The sequence below is a fragment of the Sebastes umbrosus genome, chromosome 20 (assembly GCF_015220745.1).
Source record: "Sebastes umbrosus isolate fSebUmb1 chromosome 20, fSebUmb1.pri, whole genome shotgun sequence".
NCBI lineage: Eukaryota > Metazoa > Chordata > Actinopteri > Perciformes > Sebastidae > Sebastes > Sebastes umbrosus.
The window spans coordinates 19,245,931-19,263,984 of record NC_051288.1 but is presented as its reverse complement, the minus strand read 5'-3'; the positions used below and the strand labels follow the sequence as shown (position 1 = coordinate 19,263,984).

At 38.8% G+C, this 18,054-nt stretch overlaps 1 protein-coding gene across 1 annotated transcript in view; it reads right to left on the bottom strand.

The window, feature by feature from the left end:
* The window catches only part of LOC119478904 (proteasome activator complex subunit 4B-like), a 46,082-nt gene that overhangs the window by 27,655 nt on the left and 373 nt on the right, over positions 1–18,054 (bottom strand). The window contains exons 2-17 of the mRNA XM_037753942.1: positions 15,752–15,892; positions 12,734–12,850; positions 11,177–11,221; positions 10,837–10,986; positions 9,579–9,642; positions 8,994–9,068; positions 8,774–8,896; positions 7,909–8,001; positions 7,489–7,667; positions 5,883–5,969; positions 4,620–4,806; positions 4,162–4,251; positions 2,561–2,625; positions 2,184–2,334; positions 749–847; positions 318–387 (exon numbers count right to left, since the gene is read on the bottom strand). Coding sequence (XP_037609870.1) covers positions 318–387; positions 749–847; positions 2,184–2,334; positions 2,561–2,625; positions 4,162–4,251; positions 4,620–4,806; positions 5,883–5,969; positions 7,489–7,667; positions 7,909–8,001; positions 8,774–8,896; positions 8,994–9,068; positions 9,579–9,642; positions 10,837–10,986; positions 11,177–11,221; positions 12,734–12,850; positions 15,752–15,892 — 1,736 coding nt within the window. The remainder of the gene's footprint in view (positions 1–317; positions 388–748; positions 848–2,183; positions 2,335–2,560; positions 2,626–4,161; positions 4,252–4,619; positions 4,807–5,882; positions 5,970–7,488; positions 7,668–7,908; positions 8,002–8,773; positions 8,897–8,993; positions 9,069–9,578; positions 9,643–10,836; positions 10,987–11,176; positions 11,222–12,733; positions 12,851–15,751; positions 15,893–18,054) is intronic.

Genomic DNA, 18,054 nt, shown 5'->3' with positions numbered 1-18,054 from the left:
AAATGTTTAACAAACAATTATCACTGATTAACAAACACTTTTTTAAAAATATTTTGAACACGTTAATGACTTCACACTGTTTTTATAAGATATCTCAATTATTCTGAGGTCTAATAATGTGTTAAAAACCTGACAAAGATTTGTTTTGCAAACTGCAGGTTCCGTTTAGCGGTGAATAAACGTGTGAATGAAATCATTATTCGAGAGGCCTTGAACAGTCTTCATGCAAACACAAATACAGTTGTATCTACTCTACACACACACACACACACTAGACTCTTCTACACACACACACACACACAGAGTGTGGTACTGACTGTCAGTAATGTGGAAAATGACGCTGCAGCAGTGAGGGACGAACAGACGGAGAGACTCAGCAGGATGGCACTGCAAAAACACACGCACACACACACACACACATTTAGATGCCCAAGCAAGCAGAAACACAAGCATGCAGAAAATGACACAGGTAAGAAGTGATGAACGTAAAGTAACAGTGAAAATAAAGAAAAATAACACACGATTATCAAGGATGTAACTACAGTATGACATGTAAGTGGAGGTGTTGAATGAAAAAATGATTTTGTACCATATATGAGCTTATAAGGTTGTATTTTCCTGCAACTACATCAAAATCTTCAACACATCAACATATTTCTTGTGTTCTACTGAGTGAAATTCACAAACCTACTTAGTGTTCAATATTTGAGGCAAAGAAACAAAGATAAAAAGCTGATGAGCAACAAACCTTCGCTGCAGCTCTGCACATGTCAGCCACCATCCTGCCTGACACACAAGTCTCAAAGATGTTGGAGGTGGCGAAGTTATACACCTTCTGCAACGCCATCTAAAACAAAGACAACACGGGTTTGACCTATAAAGATAACTGCATCATTAATCATTAATAGCTTAGAGCTATTTGTTTTTTATAGTTTTAAAAAGGGAGTAAAAAGATTTGTCAATCAAGTTGAGAGTGATAGCAGGTTTCAATCTTGTCTTTTGATTGTTGGCGGTGGGTTTTCTATTGAGGTTGAATTAACTTAATGTGAATTGTGTTGGACAAATGCATCAACCAAATGAATGTAGTGTAAATGAATGGTTACCCTTTTGTTTACATTTGTATTATGAATGGATATTTACCTTTAAAGCCCCTGAAAACTTGTTTTTTTCCTCTATTATAAGTTTGAAAAACCTCTTTAGGTATTATATATTGAGAATTATAACACATTAAAACTCAGCTACACTTCTTCATCAGAACTATGTGGCTGTGTATTGATCAGATTTGATTGGCAACATAAACATATAACCAGAGACGGCGCACTGACAGTCAGTTTCCTGTATCTATGTCACGTGGGTTTCCTAGACTAGTTGTGTGTCCTGAGTCTATTAACTCCAATGGGAGAAGTGAACGTGAACACAGATTATGGTCGATTCTTTCTCCCCGTAGTCACCAAAATACATATTGGACCCATTTTTCACGAGTCACATGACACTAAAATTTAATTTCTCAGACGGACAAATCAGGAGAAAATTAACTTTGTTTGAGACATTTCTCTGTCTCAGCAACACACTCTCACGAGAATTACGAATGTAATGTTTGCAAAATAAAACAAAAACACATTATGCAAATTATAATCAAATCTGCTTTCATCCATCCACACAAAATTCACAACATTTCCAAACGAGGTGGGCTGAGGGGAGGGCCAACTCGCCATGACCACGCCCACTTAGGAGACAGGAAGTGTATACCATTTCATACCATTGGTGCAGCTTGTAATGTGTCATCTTTGTTATAGAGCATCTTTGATAAAACCCTAACTGTCATCACGTTTTGATTTGACAGTAGCTGAATGCTGATTGGTGCACAGTGTCAGTGACATCATCTTTTTCCAACTGAGACACGCCCACTGCAAACCGGTGAAAAAGGCACAGACAAAAAACCCAAATAAAGAAATCTATCCAGTTAAATAACCAAAACTGTTCCAACTTTGGTAGATTTTTTTTATATTCATGAGGTGCTGATAGTGAGAAGCTCTAAGAAATTAGTTTTCAGGGCCTTTAAGGTTAGCGATCTGTATTAAAAGTGTCTAATTAGAGCCCGAGGACAGAGTTTGTGATTAGTGAATTAATTATTTTAAAAGAGAGAGGGTGTGTGTGTGTGTGTGTGTGTGTGTATGTGTTACCTTGTATATTTCTGTGGAGCATTGTGTTAGGATGGTGCTAACAGTGGAGGACAGGCCCAGCTCCACCAGGCTCTCCAGTTGAGTCTGGGTATCCGTCTCCATCTCATCTCTCGTCTGTTCCAGGGTGCTGCTGTCTATCAGAGCAAAACACCTGCAGATACACACACACGTACACACAAGCACACACTTATCCACTTGTCAGCGATGAAAATGTCAACAGCATTTTATTTTTCCCGAACCAAAAAGGCTGTTATTCGTGGCCGGCAGAGCCAGCGATGCAGACCGGTGCATTTCAAACAGAAAGAGATACATTCATATTCAGGCGCTGACAACGAGGCTTTACTAAGTGACAGTTTGACTTTTTAATTTGCCTCTACCTGTCCAGAAACTGGAGAACGAAGTCTTCAAACTCAGCTGAGGCAAAACACAGATTTTTCTCAATCTGAGAGGGAGAAGTAGAAATGATTGGTTAGTGGATTTGCATGATATGATTCTGTATATGAGCTGGTTTTATTCTTTAAGAAAATGTGTTCACCATTTTGGGATATCTGCTAATTCACACTCTTGCCAAGAGTTAGATGAGAAGATCGATACCACTCTCCACACTGACAGCTGTTGTTGCCTGTTGGGCTTGAGTTTGCCATGTTATGATTTCAGCATATTTTTTTATGCTAAATGCAGTACCTGTGAGGGTTTCTGGACAATATTTGTCATTGTTTTGTGTTGTTAATTGATTTCCAATAATAAATATATACATATATTTGCATAAAGCAAGCATATTTGCCCACTCCCATGTTGATAAGCGTATTAAATACTTGACAATTCTTCCTTTAAGGTACATTATGAACAGATAAAAAATGTGTGATTAATCACGATTCAATATTTTAATCGATTGACAGCCCTAGTTTAAATACAGACAAATATAATCTGCAATTGCAAGAACTCACCGGTTAAAGTCTAAACTAAAGAACAATATTAAACAAACAGAGTCTGCTTCCTTTTCAGGGAAAGTGGAATCAATGGGATCCTCCGATTTTGGCCCAACTACAGAGCCCTGAAAAAACATTAAACCAGAAACAGAAGAGCGAAGTGAAATCAAAGTTATGCGGCCTGAGGAAGTGCTTGGCTTGGCCATAATGTGCTGCTCCACTCAGGCACTTCCTCCACTGACAAACACTTTAAGGAGCCCAACTGTAAAAAAGTCAGCTGACACGGTAGGAATAACAATTAACTATGGACCATCATGGGATTAATCGCGATTAAATATTTTAATCGATTGACAGCCGTAGAAGAAACCCCGACTGTCCCACAACCTGAAAATAAACCGACCCACAAACTAGTAACTTAATCAAAATAGAATCAAGCAAATCCCCAAAATTGAATTTACTCAAAGCAAAATAGTGAGGAGCTGATAACTGATCTGAGAATGGATAACAGAAAACAACAAATCACTCAAAACACGTCTTAATGAAAATAAAAACCCAAAAAATAATAGAAAAACCAGACTGCAAACAAACTTACTTAAATAAAATATAAAAAAACCCAAACCTAAAACAACTGTAGAAAAGAAAACCCCATCCCTGCTGTTCCAGAATAAAAAACAAAATCACACCAGTAGGGAAATTAAACCCCTGTAATCACACCCCAGATCAATAGCAACAACAAAAAAAAACAACTTAAATCAAAGCCTACAAAATAAGAAAATCCCATAGAGGTGCTGTCTTGTTGACTTTGGACGGAGCCAGGCTAGCTGTTTCCCCCCGTTTCCAGTCTTTGTGCTAAGCTAAGCTAACCAGCTGCATATTCATGAGTAGAGAGGGGTATCAATCTTTTGAGCTAACTCTCCAAAAATGTCAAACAATTCCTTTAAGAAAAAAGACTCAGCATGTTGTAGGTATTATGTTTATTTGATCTCTTTTGTGACTAAACTGTTCGTGTGTGTGTGTGTGTGTGTGTGTGTGTGTGTGTGTGTGTATACCTCTGTGAGATCGCTGTGTTGAGAAGGAGCAGACGAACAATCCACTAAAGGCACCAGAGTGGTGAAGGTAGCGATGAACTGGAACGTTATCTGGAGAGAGCCACGCAACGGGGAAACAGATCAATTCATCTGACGTGATCAAGACCCAAGTTAAACAACCTACCAGATGTCGGTGGAACAACTTTTTTCAAATGCATCAATTCATTCTGGCGTGATGGATTAATGTAGCAACGAGCACACCAAGAAAAGAAACCAATCCATTTTACAATCCAAGCAGAAAACCGAGGACCGAGCCTCAGTAATTGCGAGTTCTTCAAACTGAGATATTCATTCCACTTTCAGGAATTATTAATGGGATAGACCAAAGTACACGAGAGGGGAATTTAATCAGCAAGAGCTGTATTGTCTACTTGTCTAACAATTCTTCTTCATTACTAATCAACACATCCATTACTCACCATGCACTTGCTGAAGTCGTTAGGGTCCACCCCCGGCAGAGAGCCCATGAGCAGCGGGAGCACGTGCCCACGGCCCTCTGTGTAATGGTTGTTTGGGGGAACCAGGCTGCGAGCCATGCCGATCATGCAGCTGAGGGTGGCGGTGAAGGTGTGCGGCTCCGTCAGGGTCTCCATCGCTGCGTACATCCTGTTATACACAAGACACGAAATAACAAAATGATGATGGGAGAGTTGAAGAGGGGGCAAACATTACTGGAAGGGAATTATTGTAGTTTGGTCACTGATTCGGCCGGCTGCAGCAGGCAATTAAAGGTGCAGTGTGTAGGATTTGGCGCCATCTAGCGGTGGGGTTGCAGATTGCAACCAACTAAAACTTCTCCCATGCGCCAAGTGTGTAGGAGAACTACGGTGGCCGACGCAAAAACGTGAATGGCCAGTGTTTGGTTTGTCCGTTCTGGGCTACTGTAGAAACATGGCGCCTCGCTCCCTTTGTAGATATAAACGTCTCATTCTAAAGTAATGAAAACAAAACGGTTCTTATTTTCAGCTGATTATACACTAAAGAAAACATACTTATTGATATTATATTCCATTTCCGCCAATAAATCCCCCAAAATGCTACACACTGTTCCTTTAAGGTACAGTACTTCAAAACCCTTAGTGCAATTTGTACTCGTTCTCTGAGACATAACTCAGTCAAATATAAACTCACATACAGGATACACATATTTTTAAATTCAGTGTGACTTGCACTACCTGAGGATATTACTATCTAATATGTTAATTGAGAATAAACATCCATAAATCCGCTTAGAAATCTTAGGAAAAAAAGATACTCATAACTGCAGAACTTGCCTGAGAATCTTCACGTTTTTAAGTTTCCTACAGTATCAGAGTAATCCAGTGATAGTTGTCTGTACATTCATGGGTACATTACAAACAGGAACTACTAATAGATAATTCGGCATACTTTTAATTGTGGAAATTTGCCAAAATATAAACAAATACAGGCTAGTTTGAGTCGTAGCCCACAGCTACGAGCTAACTGACTCCAAGGAAACATAACTTCCTGTTTACATCCTACAAAAGCCCTCAAATTATGGGAATTGTAGTTCCAAAATTTAAAGCATGATTATCCCCCAATCAAAGTAAGAAAATGTATAATAATAACAGTTACAAACTCCATGAATATTATGTTTTTTCATGTTTTTTTTTACAGTACATTGGCGTGGTTTGAGGCAGATACCTCTCACAAACACTTACTTCTCAAGTACAGGTGGTATGGTGAGTTCTGGCGTGAGGAGAGCCAGGTTCTGAAGAGCGTAGGCGGCATCCGTACTGCCGGTTTTACTGCACAGCACCACAAGAAGGTAGATTAGCAACATACAATACAGCATCAACAACACACACACACATGCACAGGTAGATAATCACAGATGACCTGTCTTTGTCCAGATTAAGCTTGTTGTTGTTGAGGCCTTGTGGCGGCACTCGCTAGTGAGTCACAGCAGGGTTTGGACTTGTTGGATAACTGACTGGCATTGATTCAAATAGCTTGTTTACATGACAGCAACCCAGTAAACACTGATAGGGTAACTCGTAGGTCAAAACTGCTCAAAATTGGGCTACATTTGGCTGAAAAGAGAGGGTATTTTATAGTTCTAGGTTAAAATAATAACCTAGATGTCTCAAAAAGGTTCACTTTCCAGCCAAAGTTAGCCCTGCCGATCACTAAGGGTTTTGTTGTCTGTGATATTTGGTGGAAAAAGGACATTATTGTTGAGATAAAAACGATTTTTAGGCTTTAAAGCAAATACGTAGTTAGAATCTATGTGAGAACCAAACTTCTGGCTCGAAAAATGGAGGTCTGGAAAAATTTTGGTCATTAAACGTGGATTAAAAAGACCACCGGCTGTGACTGCGCAACAGAAAGCTCACACCTGCCTCCACAAGGACACCTATTGTGTCTATTCCTGCCTGAGTAGAAATACTTTCTATCAGCCTTCCCACTTACTGCAGCACAGTTTGTTTTTTTTAATGGCATCTTACAACCTATTTTTACAGACCGGCTTCTATTTATTTTTGGGTTTCTCTTAATCTCTCTCTTTTGTTTGATTCTATTATTGTGGTTTTACTTTTTCACTAATAATTTGCCGCTATGTTGTAATCATATTTGTTGCTCAATTTGTTCTATGTTCTTGTTTTCAAGGCCTCTTATTGTCTTTTATCTTCTTACCACTTTGTAGATCTCACTGTGAAAGTGCTCTATAAATAAATCACTCGCTGAATAATGCTGACTGCTGTATTTGTAGTAACCGTCCATACTGAGGTTAAATCAAAGACAAGCTCATCATGCCAAGTTTGGTCACTAGTTATCTAATGCATGTACACAAATATTATTTTTTAAAGTACATGCATAGTGAAACTATAAAACCTAAGGAATCCATAGGTACCAACCATGTCATACTGGCTTGTTGAGAAGGAGGTTAAATAACGCTCTGAATTTACACTAAATTTTGGCGAGGAAAAACTGCCATGGCCATTTTCAAAGGGGTCCCTTGACCTCTGACCTCAAGATATGTGAATGAAAATGGGTTCTATAGGTACCCACGAGTCTCCCCTTTACAGACATGCCCACTTTATGATAATCACATGCAGTTTTGGGCAAGTCATAGTCAAGTCAGCACACTGACACACTGACAGCTGTTGTTGCCTGTTGGGCTGCAGCTTGCCATGTTATGATTTGAGCATTTTTTTATGCTATATGCAGTACCTGTGAGGGTTTCTGGACAATATTTGTCATTGTTTTGTGTTGTTAATTGATTTCCAGATTATAGCTATTAATGTGACATCTACCAAAGTGCACTACCTGAACATGGCCAGCAGGGCGGCTCCAGAGAGGCTGCGGGTGAACTCCTGCAAGTCTTCATCAGTCAGCCTCTGACACTCAGGAACCAGCGTGATCCAGCTGGGGGCAGCATGACGTTCCCGGTGTGCACGGCGCACAACGCTCGCCGGGAGCCGCTGGAGCAGCCGCATCAGTCGGGCCTGCAGGGTGCACACACACATTCAACATTAGCGTTATCACCCAGAGACACATTCGCACAGTCTGACGTAAACAGATCTGTGATATCGCTCTTTTCTCCGGCAGCTGTGCATTTCATTATTGTGTTGTTAGTGTGAAGAGAATCCTGAATGACAGGTTATAAATCAAAGGAGTGTGACAGCAAGCAGCAGAAAATGAGTGTGTGCATGTAAGTGTGTGTGTGTGAGAGAGAGAGAAACTTACCTGCCAGCGACCGTGATTGGAGGGATGGTAGAAGGAGGCAATGCTGTTGAAGAGGCAGGTCAGCTCCTTCTGTGCAGGGTTTCCTGGTCCTCCCTGCAGGGGTTCAAATCAGGTAATAACCATAATTAAGCCGCAATGAAATATCGTTTTTTTTTAGGGCTGTCAATCGATTAAAATATTTAATTGCGATTAATCACATGATGGTCCATGATTAATGGCGATTAATCGCAAATTATTCGCACATTTTTTATCTGTTCAAAATGTACCTTAAAGGGAGATTTGTCAAGTATTTAATACTCTTATCAACATGGGAGTGGACAAATATGCTTGCTTTATGCAAATGTATGTATATATTTATTATTGGAAATCAATTAACAACACAAAAGAATGACAAATATTGTTCAACAGGCAACAACAGCTGTCAGTGTGTCAGTGTGCTGACTTGACTATGACTTGACCCCAAACTGCATGTGATTATCATAAAGTGGGCATGTCTGTAAAGGGGAGACTCGTGGGTACCCAGAGAACCCATTTACATTCACATATCTGGAGGTCAGAGGTCAAGGGACCTCTTTGAATATGGCCTTAACAGTTATTCCTCGCCAAAATTTAGCGTTTGGAGTGTTATTTAACCTCCTTTGTATGACATGGTACCAATGGATTCATTAGGTTTTCTAGTTTCATATGATACCAGTATCTTCACTCTAGCTTTAAAACTGACAAAATCGCAAACTGCATTAATGTGTTAAAGAAATTCTTGGCGTTAAAACGAATTTAGTTAACAAGTTATTATCGCGTTAACTTTGACAGCCCTAATGTTTTTTTTTAATGTATTTTTAGGAGAAAAAGTCTGCAGAGTGTGTACCAGAAGTGCCGTGATCCACAACACCAAGTGTCCGATGTCATAGGAGTTGGTGAGATACCGCGGTGCCACCATCTGACTGACCCCAACTGGAAGGTTCAGACTGCGCAGGATCCTGGTGAAGATCTACACACATACAGAGTAGAGTTTATCACAAGGCTCCCAATAAAACACAGTAACAGACACACTCCTGCAGCCACATAACTCTGCTAAAAGGACTCACTGTGGGGATATAAGGGATCCAGTCCACGTAGCCGATGTTATCGTTGGCGAGGCGAGCAAACAGGTTCACTAGGTGCTGTGGGACGAGATCAGACAAACAATCACTGCGAGCACAGAGAACATTCCCAGAAGCCAAGAACGTCATTCCAAGAATTAAATATAGCCACTTTGAAAAAAATAAATGTTCAAGAAGGGAGGAAGTGTGCACGGCCAGGCCACTTCTGGCCACTTCAGGCCGCTTGAAAGCAGAGCGGAGGCACAAAATGGAAAATCTTCATGCCGATGCTTCAACAACATTTCAATCATCGTCGTCAGGAAATGTGTGTCACTCCAAATGACTGTGTCCATTTTTAGGAAACTGGAAAGCCAAGTGATTCATTGCTCAGTCATTTCAAAATGTTTTTAAAACCCCACCACTTGCTGCTGCGGATTTATACAAAAAATTTGAGAGGTGGAATTTTTGATTAATTTCAACTTCATTTAACTTTGCTGTGGCATAAAGACTTTCAAGCCAGTGAACAGTGAGGTGTCAAATAATTAAAAGAAAGAAAATACCATAAATACTGTGCTTATGCGTGTGTCTTACCCCCTCCCAGCTTGGCTGATTTTGCACTGACGTCCAAAGATTCATTAACTCATCAAACCACAACCTAAAAACACAAAAAAACACCATTATATTCACGCACACACACACCTGAAGCTGAATTCCCCTCATTTATCTCCAATTCCCCAAAATATGAACTCCCTCCCTTGTTGATTCCGGAGGAGAGAGAGAAAAACTGAAATGGAAAAAAACGGAGTATTAAAGATGATGTATTGTGGAAACTGTGCGGAAACTGCTGATGAATCCAAGACTAAATCCAGACAAATAGCTTGCGAAAGAGCAAATACACTGAAGAATGCGGCGAACGCTGTGAAGAGGCTTCATAGCTGGAACACCATGAAGGGTGAGGAGAGAGAGAGGGGGACAAAGGTTTTCCAAAGCAGCAGAAATATTAGCAAAAACAAGGAGAGGGGGGAGCACTGCTGACGCAAAAAGAACATTATTTATTGATAGTCCCAGGTGAAAAGGTGTATTACAAAGCCTGAAAGATGTGGTTATACATGACACATGGTCATAAGATCCAACCAAAAGATTAAACAACAAGTTAAAGGTCCCATATTATGCTCATTGTCAGGTTCATACTTGTATTTTGTGTTTCTACTAGAACATGTTTACATACTGTAATGTTCAAAAATCCCTTTATTTTCCTCATACTGTCTGCCTGAATATACCTGTATTTACCCTCTGTCAGAAACGCTCCGTTTTAGCTAATTTCAACGGAATTGCAATGGAATTGCGTTGCTAGTCAACAATTTTTGTCCATGTTTACTTTCTGTCAGCTGATGTCATTCACATACACTGCAACAGGAAATAAACTGGGACACATTTAGAATGTTTATGTTTAAAACCGTGTAATGGTCTAAATATTGTATATTTGTGACATCACAAAAGGACAGAAATCCTAACGGCTTGTTTCAAACGCACAATTTCTGAATACGGGCTGTGCGTATTTCTCCGTATATCGAACGTTTCAATACTTTCACAGTATTTATATAGCACTTAAACCTGCTTTATACTATAACAGACATGCCAATCTCACTTTTTACAATATGGGACCTTTAAGTTTCCATCTTAGGACCAAAAAGACTTTACCTTCTTTTTCTGCTGGCAGAGATTGTTCTATAAATAAATAAAGGCCGCTTTTGATAACACTATAAACCCTTTGTGTTAGCTCTGGCCGAGACAAGCTGCACTTATAATATAAGTTTCTTAACAGAGCCGTTCCAGTTGGCCCACTTACTGGAAGCCCTGGCTGTGCTCTTCCGGTGGCATGATGGTGGGCAGGAACAGCTCCATGTTACTGACGGCCTTCTGCATGGCCATGTCAAACACACACAGCAGGGGGCGCCACTCATCCAGCATCTCCTTGGTGGACGACGCGGGGAAATACCTGGGAAATTCACACACAAACACACACACACACAGGCAAGGACAGACGTGAGCACAAATAGATGCGGACAAGCAAAGACAGACTGGAGATACAAATACACACATTGATCTACGGCACGCAGCTCAACCGGAGATCAAAGCAACGCATTATCCTGTGCACAAATTACATGATCACAGAGGATGAGACTTACAGTCTGCAGCTTTTGATCAAAGCCTTCAAAATGTGGTCCACTGAGCTGCAAACAAGCAGAGAGAGGAGGTGTGTGAGTGTGAGGGAATTCTGCTTTTACTATCTTATGAGATCCACACAAAACATTCAACAATCAAGCTGCAACTAACAATTGTTTTCCTCATTAATCAATCTGTTGGTTGTTCTTTCAATTTAATCTTTTAGTCAATAACTAGGGATGCACCGATACTGATACTGGATCGGATATCGGGCCGATACTGACTCGCATAGCTGGATCGGATATCGGTGACAATGTGGCCGATATATACAATTACATTTTATGTTTATATACATTATGTATATAGTGGAATTTTAATTCCTGTTTAAGTTTTAACCAATTTATTGCTGCATTAAAAGGTTTACACTTGAATTGTAATTCCTGTTATGTTTTTTGATTTTTTACCAAGTGTCTGGTGTATGATTTATTATTCTAATAATTAATAACAAATACATTTATATCTATGTATTTATTGGTCACATTTTGTTTTACAAAGTCAGAAAAGCTATGTTTAAGTTCAAGCCTGATGTTGTCTTACACATAAAAGAAAGATCCCAGTCACTTCCACACAGTGAGGCATACAGCTTATTAATTAAACACTGGTATCGGATCGGTACTCGGTATCGGCCGATACCCAAAGCCCAGGTATCCCTATTGGTATCGGGACTGAAAAAGTCGGATCTGTGCATCTCTATCAATAACAAGTCACAACATAGTGCCCATAAAAGCCCAACATAACATCTAAAAAGTGCTTGTTTTGTCTCGCCAACAGTCCAAAACACAATATTTTTAAAGCAAAATAACACAGAGAAAAGATGGAAATCCTCATATTTCATAAACTAAAAGATGTCTGGCATCTTTGCTTGATAATCGGCTATTCTTAACCTTTATTTGAGGTTAACAGTCTTGCTCCCTTCTGTTTGAAAGCCCACAACAAATCAAGATTAAAAAAAAGAAAAAAAAAGTAGCTAACCGGAAGTTAGAGCACAAAGGCAGAAGAAACAAACTAATAAAAGTGGGCGGGGCGTAATAAGGTGAATAGCATCAAATAACTAATTAAAATCAAACTTGATCAAAAAATTAACTCTTGAACATACATCAGCGTGATAAGAAATACCTAAAATGACAGAAATCATCTTTGGGAAAAAATTATTTGACGTGTACTTTAACTTTTTAGTTTGGGATTTATGACTGTAGTTCTTTTAATACATCCATGCTGTAGCCAGCGACCAGGGGGTGCGAATAAGAAGAAGAAGAAGAAGAAGAAGTAAATATGAAGCATCAACCAGTAGCTAGCTAACTAAAGTGGGTTTCCACCAGTTTCCAGTCTTTATGCTAAGCTATGTTAGATGGTGGTAGCTTCATATTTACTGTACAAGAGTGCAATCTTCTCATCTAACTGTCTGAAAGAGGCGAGTAGATGTAGTAATAACGGTAGTAGTAGTAGTGGGGAGTACATGAACAGTAACAACAGTGTTTCAACTCCTCCCAACAGGTCAATGTAAAGGTATAACATCATACTTGGGGAACCAGATGAGTCCAAGGTGTTCATTTTTGGAGTAGACGACGCTCTCATAGAGATCATAGAGGGGTCGCCACGGCAACTGTAGGTCATCCCTTGACAGCAGCTCCTTCTTCCTGTTTGAAAAAAGAAGCCAATTATTGACTTATCTGGCCTCTTTAGTAAAAGATGTTGCAGGACTTCACTCAGTTTCTTTGATATTTAAACCTTTGAAAAAGAGAACCCCAGTTAAGAGAAAATGATGGTAATAATGTTCTATGGATGTGAGAAACTACAGGGTGTCTGAAAGAGTCTGTAATCATGGGGAAATTACTCAGGCTGCGCTCAACATGATGCCTGCCAACTTCCCGACATGTCTGCAAACAGAGCACTGTGATTTCTTTGTATTCAATAAAGCACAACTGGACTGACAGCTGCAGACATTAGTAATTTGCAGGTGTAGACTCTTAGACTACTGAAAGTCGACGCGGCACGCAGTGGAGTTACCTCATGATTCTTGATTTTTCAAACGCCCTGTTAAGCTTTTAAATTGCCTCTAACTGATGAGTGCTTTATTATACTTAGCAGAGCCGTTTTTTTAATCCTCTTGAGAAACTTTCACATTGCTTTCTTTGAACTCTATTACTTATTCTTTGTAAAAAAACACAGTTTCTATAGGAATAAACCCCACAGAAAGGTTGAGTCTGTGCACTGAAGAATATGCACAGTTTCCACAGCCTCACATTCCTCTTGTCGTCTCCTCTCTCATTCATCTAACAGCTATGGAACAGACTCTCATTGGGGAGATTTTAAAATTGAAGGAAAGAAGAGACAATGGGGGAAATGACAGTGAAACGCGAGAAAAAAAGAAGAAGCCAATTGAGACCTGATGCGTGATGTTGAGTATCAAATTCATCTCTCAGCTGTGAGACCTGGCACTTAATATATGGTTAGCCCAGATCTTTCTCTTTTCATCTAATGGAAAACACTCAGACAAATGACAGCTACATTCAGGTGTTGTTTTGTGATGGATGTGAAAATCGTGGAAACAACTGGAGACAAATGGGAAGTGATGAATGTGACCGTCTTGGAGAATATCCTGCAGTCGCTGGAGTAGTGGTTTTAGAGACGAAAGCGGCAGGGAGTTACGATGTAGGTCACGGCTTAAAGAGCAATAAATGTACACTTAGGCCAACATACTTCACTGTCCTTTTTTTCCTTACTATGTGTGGGGGGTAACTAAGTACATTTAATCAATAACTGTACTTGCTGTACTGTCCTATTTAGATTTATATTTCCATTTTCTGCCACTTTAAACTTTTACTGCACTACATTTCAGAGGGAAATTGTCTGTGCGTTCCAGTACCCACACAACCATACTATTTAGTATGCCAGAAAAAGATTTAGTATGCCCCAATACATATGTCAAATGCAGTATGCCAAAAATACCAGGAGATCCTACTACACCCTGTCACATTATGCAGTATGCAAGCCAGCATGCTTTTCTGGCTAGGGCAGCTGCAGTATGTACTAAAAGTAAAAAGAAAAAGGATGTGATTTGGAACGTAGCCATGGTACTTTTTATTCCAAAACATTTATTTGACAGTTATGGTTACTAGTTTCATTTCAGCTTGAGATTGTACACTAAAAACTAATATTGAGCTAAAAGAACCCTATTCGTTTTGGCTTGTTGCTCCTTCCCAAAAAGAGAGATTTCCCTTCTAAACTGCTGAGATGGTTTCACTTAAATAACAGTTTGAGGCCTCAAGAGGTAAAACTATCCAATATTTCTCAGCAAAAAGCAAAGATTAGAGAAAAGGAAGCACAGGAATACAGAAGAACTTAGTTTTTTTCTTCCTTCATATACCACATTAATCATCTAATGACCCCCCAGATATAGTTAGTGACCCTTTGAGGAGGCCTGGACCCTAGATTGGGAGCCACGGGACTAAACTACTGCACTGTATATAAAAGGTCTACATGTCTGAGTACTTCTGGTACTATTGGTCCATTCTAACTTTGACTTTGTTCCATTTCATATGATTATTACATAGTTTTTGTAAACCACTACAAAAACACGCATGCAAGTCATATTGTTGAAGCCTAAAAATCAGACTGAACTGCTATTTAAATTTTCACTCCATCAACACCTACTATTGTCATCTAAAACTGAAGATCTATCTGAACTTCAGTGTTGCATTTTGTACTTTTTTATGGGAACATTTTTAAGATTGAGCTGTTTTTAAATGTTTGTTATTTTCTTATGAATTCCCTTAATGCTCTGGTTCCCCACCTGGAGGTCCTGACCCCCACTAGGGATCACCAAAGCCTCAAAGGGCATCGCAAGGTCTTCTTGATTTTAAGGGGTGATTTTAAGTTTGGATTATTTAAGATGTAAACTTAAAAATCAGAAAAGTATGCAGTTAAAACAACCAAAGAGCTAATAGAAGAAAGGCCAAGCATCACGGAGAAGAAAACACTGAGTTTGACAAAAAAGAAGAATGTATAGCTCAGAAGAATTTAATAAAAATACATAATCCAGACAGATTTGTATTAAAAGTTCATAAAAAAATAACAAGAAAACTCATCTCTGATGCAATATTCACAGTTCACACATTTTCTGTAATTAAAATACCACATCCGGAGGATTGTGCAGCCTTCATGCAGGCATCTAAGTGCTTTCTAAATTACTTTTGTTTTTCTTTTCTCAAGTCTGCAGGTTGTTTAAAGCTCCAAATGGCAGCGATCCAAATGGCGAAGAGGTAAGTGAAAAATCCACTTTAACACGTCATGGGACTCAACGTCGGTCTACCACTTTGTAGCACAGTGATGTCTACCGACTGGGCTGATCTCATTATACTAAAGGATACTAAAGGGCAGGAGAGGCTACAGGTGAACTACGAAGGAGCTGCAGTTCTCTGAGCTCCATCACCTTGTCCCCTGAGGGTGAGGAGCTCAGATACATAGATCTATATATACATATATAGATCTATGCTCAGATATGCATCTGTGTGTCTGTGTGTTTGTGTCAAACCCACTTGAGGAGCTGAATGAGCAGCCTGGCGTAGCTCTGCATCATGTGAGGCTCCAGGTTGGGCAGCGTGACCAACTCATAGAGCAGCTTGATGAAGAGAATGTGGTCCTCTTTGCTGAACCTGCGGCCGTACAGCTTCAGGAACCTGAGGGCGGAGGTTAGGACAGCAGCCGGTCACTTCCTGCTTCCTGCTTCCTGCAGCTTACCCATATCCTCACAACACGGTAAGCACACAGCGGCCCAGTGTCACAACATGAAACCTTCACTAACCTCAGTGAACCTGAGATGCTAAGTGGACAAAATCTGGTCTTTATTTAAAGTTACATGATGACAAGATGCTCTCTTTAGTCTCCTATTTAAATACTCCCTAATGCTGATATTTTTGGTACTTTATTCCCCTTTTTTAAAGTGCAACAGACTCTTGAAGACCTAATATTGAATATTTGGGTTTTAAAGTTAACATTTATTATAGCTGCGGCCACCTGTAGGGAAATGCTGACACGCTGCACAATATAAATACAAAATAATTGACATGTAACAAATTATAGTGCACATTTCTAAAGCTTATTCATTTTATTTATGGCTGATTCTTCAACTACGGTCCAAAGTCCAACACATATTTTAAGGTTTTAAAAAGTAAAAAAAATAAATATAAAAAAGAAGAAATGTATTGATATGTTTTATTTCTCCATCCTGTGTAGAAACACTTCCTGATGGTGGCTGTGAAGAAATTATTTAAATAATAGATCATTTTTGTGATTTTATTCTAACAATCATCATTTCCATCACACCACAAAAAGGTGTTTTTAAAACAGAATTATTAACATACCTTGTGTTTTCTGAATATTTAATGAAATTTCACACACAGATGTGTGTGTGTGTGTGTTTATCTTCAGGATATTAAAGATAATATTTTTTTCCATTATTTAGATGAAAAACAGCTTTCAGTCGCTTTCTGAGTGGTACAATCATGATTTTTCCAATTTTATAAATTAATTGTAATCATAACTGCAGAATTTTGAAAAACTACAAAATATTATTAGTGTGATTGTGTTTTTTTTTTTATTATTAAATTTACTTAAAAATATGTGTTGTGATGGAGATGACTCTGTGTGGCGGAAAAGACCGCATGTTGGGAAAGATATGTGACAAAATGTCCAGTTTTATTATCCCTGACACAAAGTAACATCTATTTTGAAATAGAACTTTGTATTATTATTATTATTTACTTTATTTAACGTGGCAATCTTGAAGATTTTCATTTAAATAAACTTCTGTTAAGTCACTATCTATCGCCAAATGAGGTAACACATTGGTGATTGAGCCTATGGCCCACTGATGAAAGTATTGCAATATTTATATATTTGCAGTATTATGAACTGGGTGTCTGTGGCAACATTGCCGGAAAAAATGCTGAAACACAAAATGGAACTACTGTATGCAAAAAAAGTCTGAAAACTTGAAGCTCATGTACACAGAAATGTGTTTTTCTATTCTATTCCTGTGCTCTTGTATCAACAAAAAGACTCAAGACTTCTAAAGTCTGAGCTCAATTTACTGTTTTCACTCAAATGGAAATCCTAATCAACCAGGATGGAAATCTTAAGGATTGCCACTTTAAACAATTTCTTCCCTGCTCTCTATGTGCTGGAACCTACAAGCAAGTTGGACTTACTATTTGAAAAGAAAACAAAGATGCAAAACAAAGACAGTTTAACTTAAAAATGGCAATCGAACCATAGATTTCTACAGCTTGAAATGACATCTGTTTAAAAGTTAACAATTTGAAGCTTTATGATGTTTGAAATGAGTGAGTTAACTTAAAGGTCCCATATTGTAAAAAGTGAGATTTTCATGTATTTTATATTATAAAGCAGGTTTAAGTGCTTTATAAATACTGTGAAAGTATCGAAAGCGCTCAATATACGGAGAAATACACACAGCCCGTATTCAGAAATGATCCGTTTGAAACAAGCCATCAGGATTTCTGTCCATTTGTGATGTCACAAATATACAATATTTAGATCATTACACGGTTTAAGACGTAAACATTCTAAATGTGTCCCAGTTTATTTCCTGTTGCAGTGTATGTCAATGACATCAGCTGACAGGAAGTAAACATGGACCCAAACTGTTGCCAAGCAATTGCAATTCCGTTGAAATGCACTAAAACGGAGCATTTCAGACAGAGGGTAAATACAGGTATATTCAAGCAGACAGTATGAGGAAAATAAAGTTTTTTTTTAACATTACAGCATGTAAACATGTTCTAGTAGAAACACAAAACACAAGTATGAACCTGAAAAT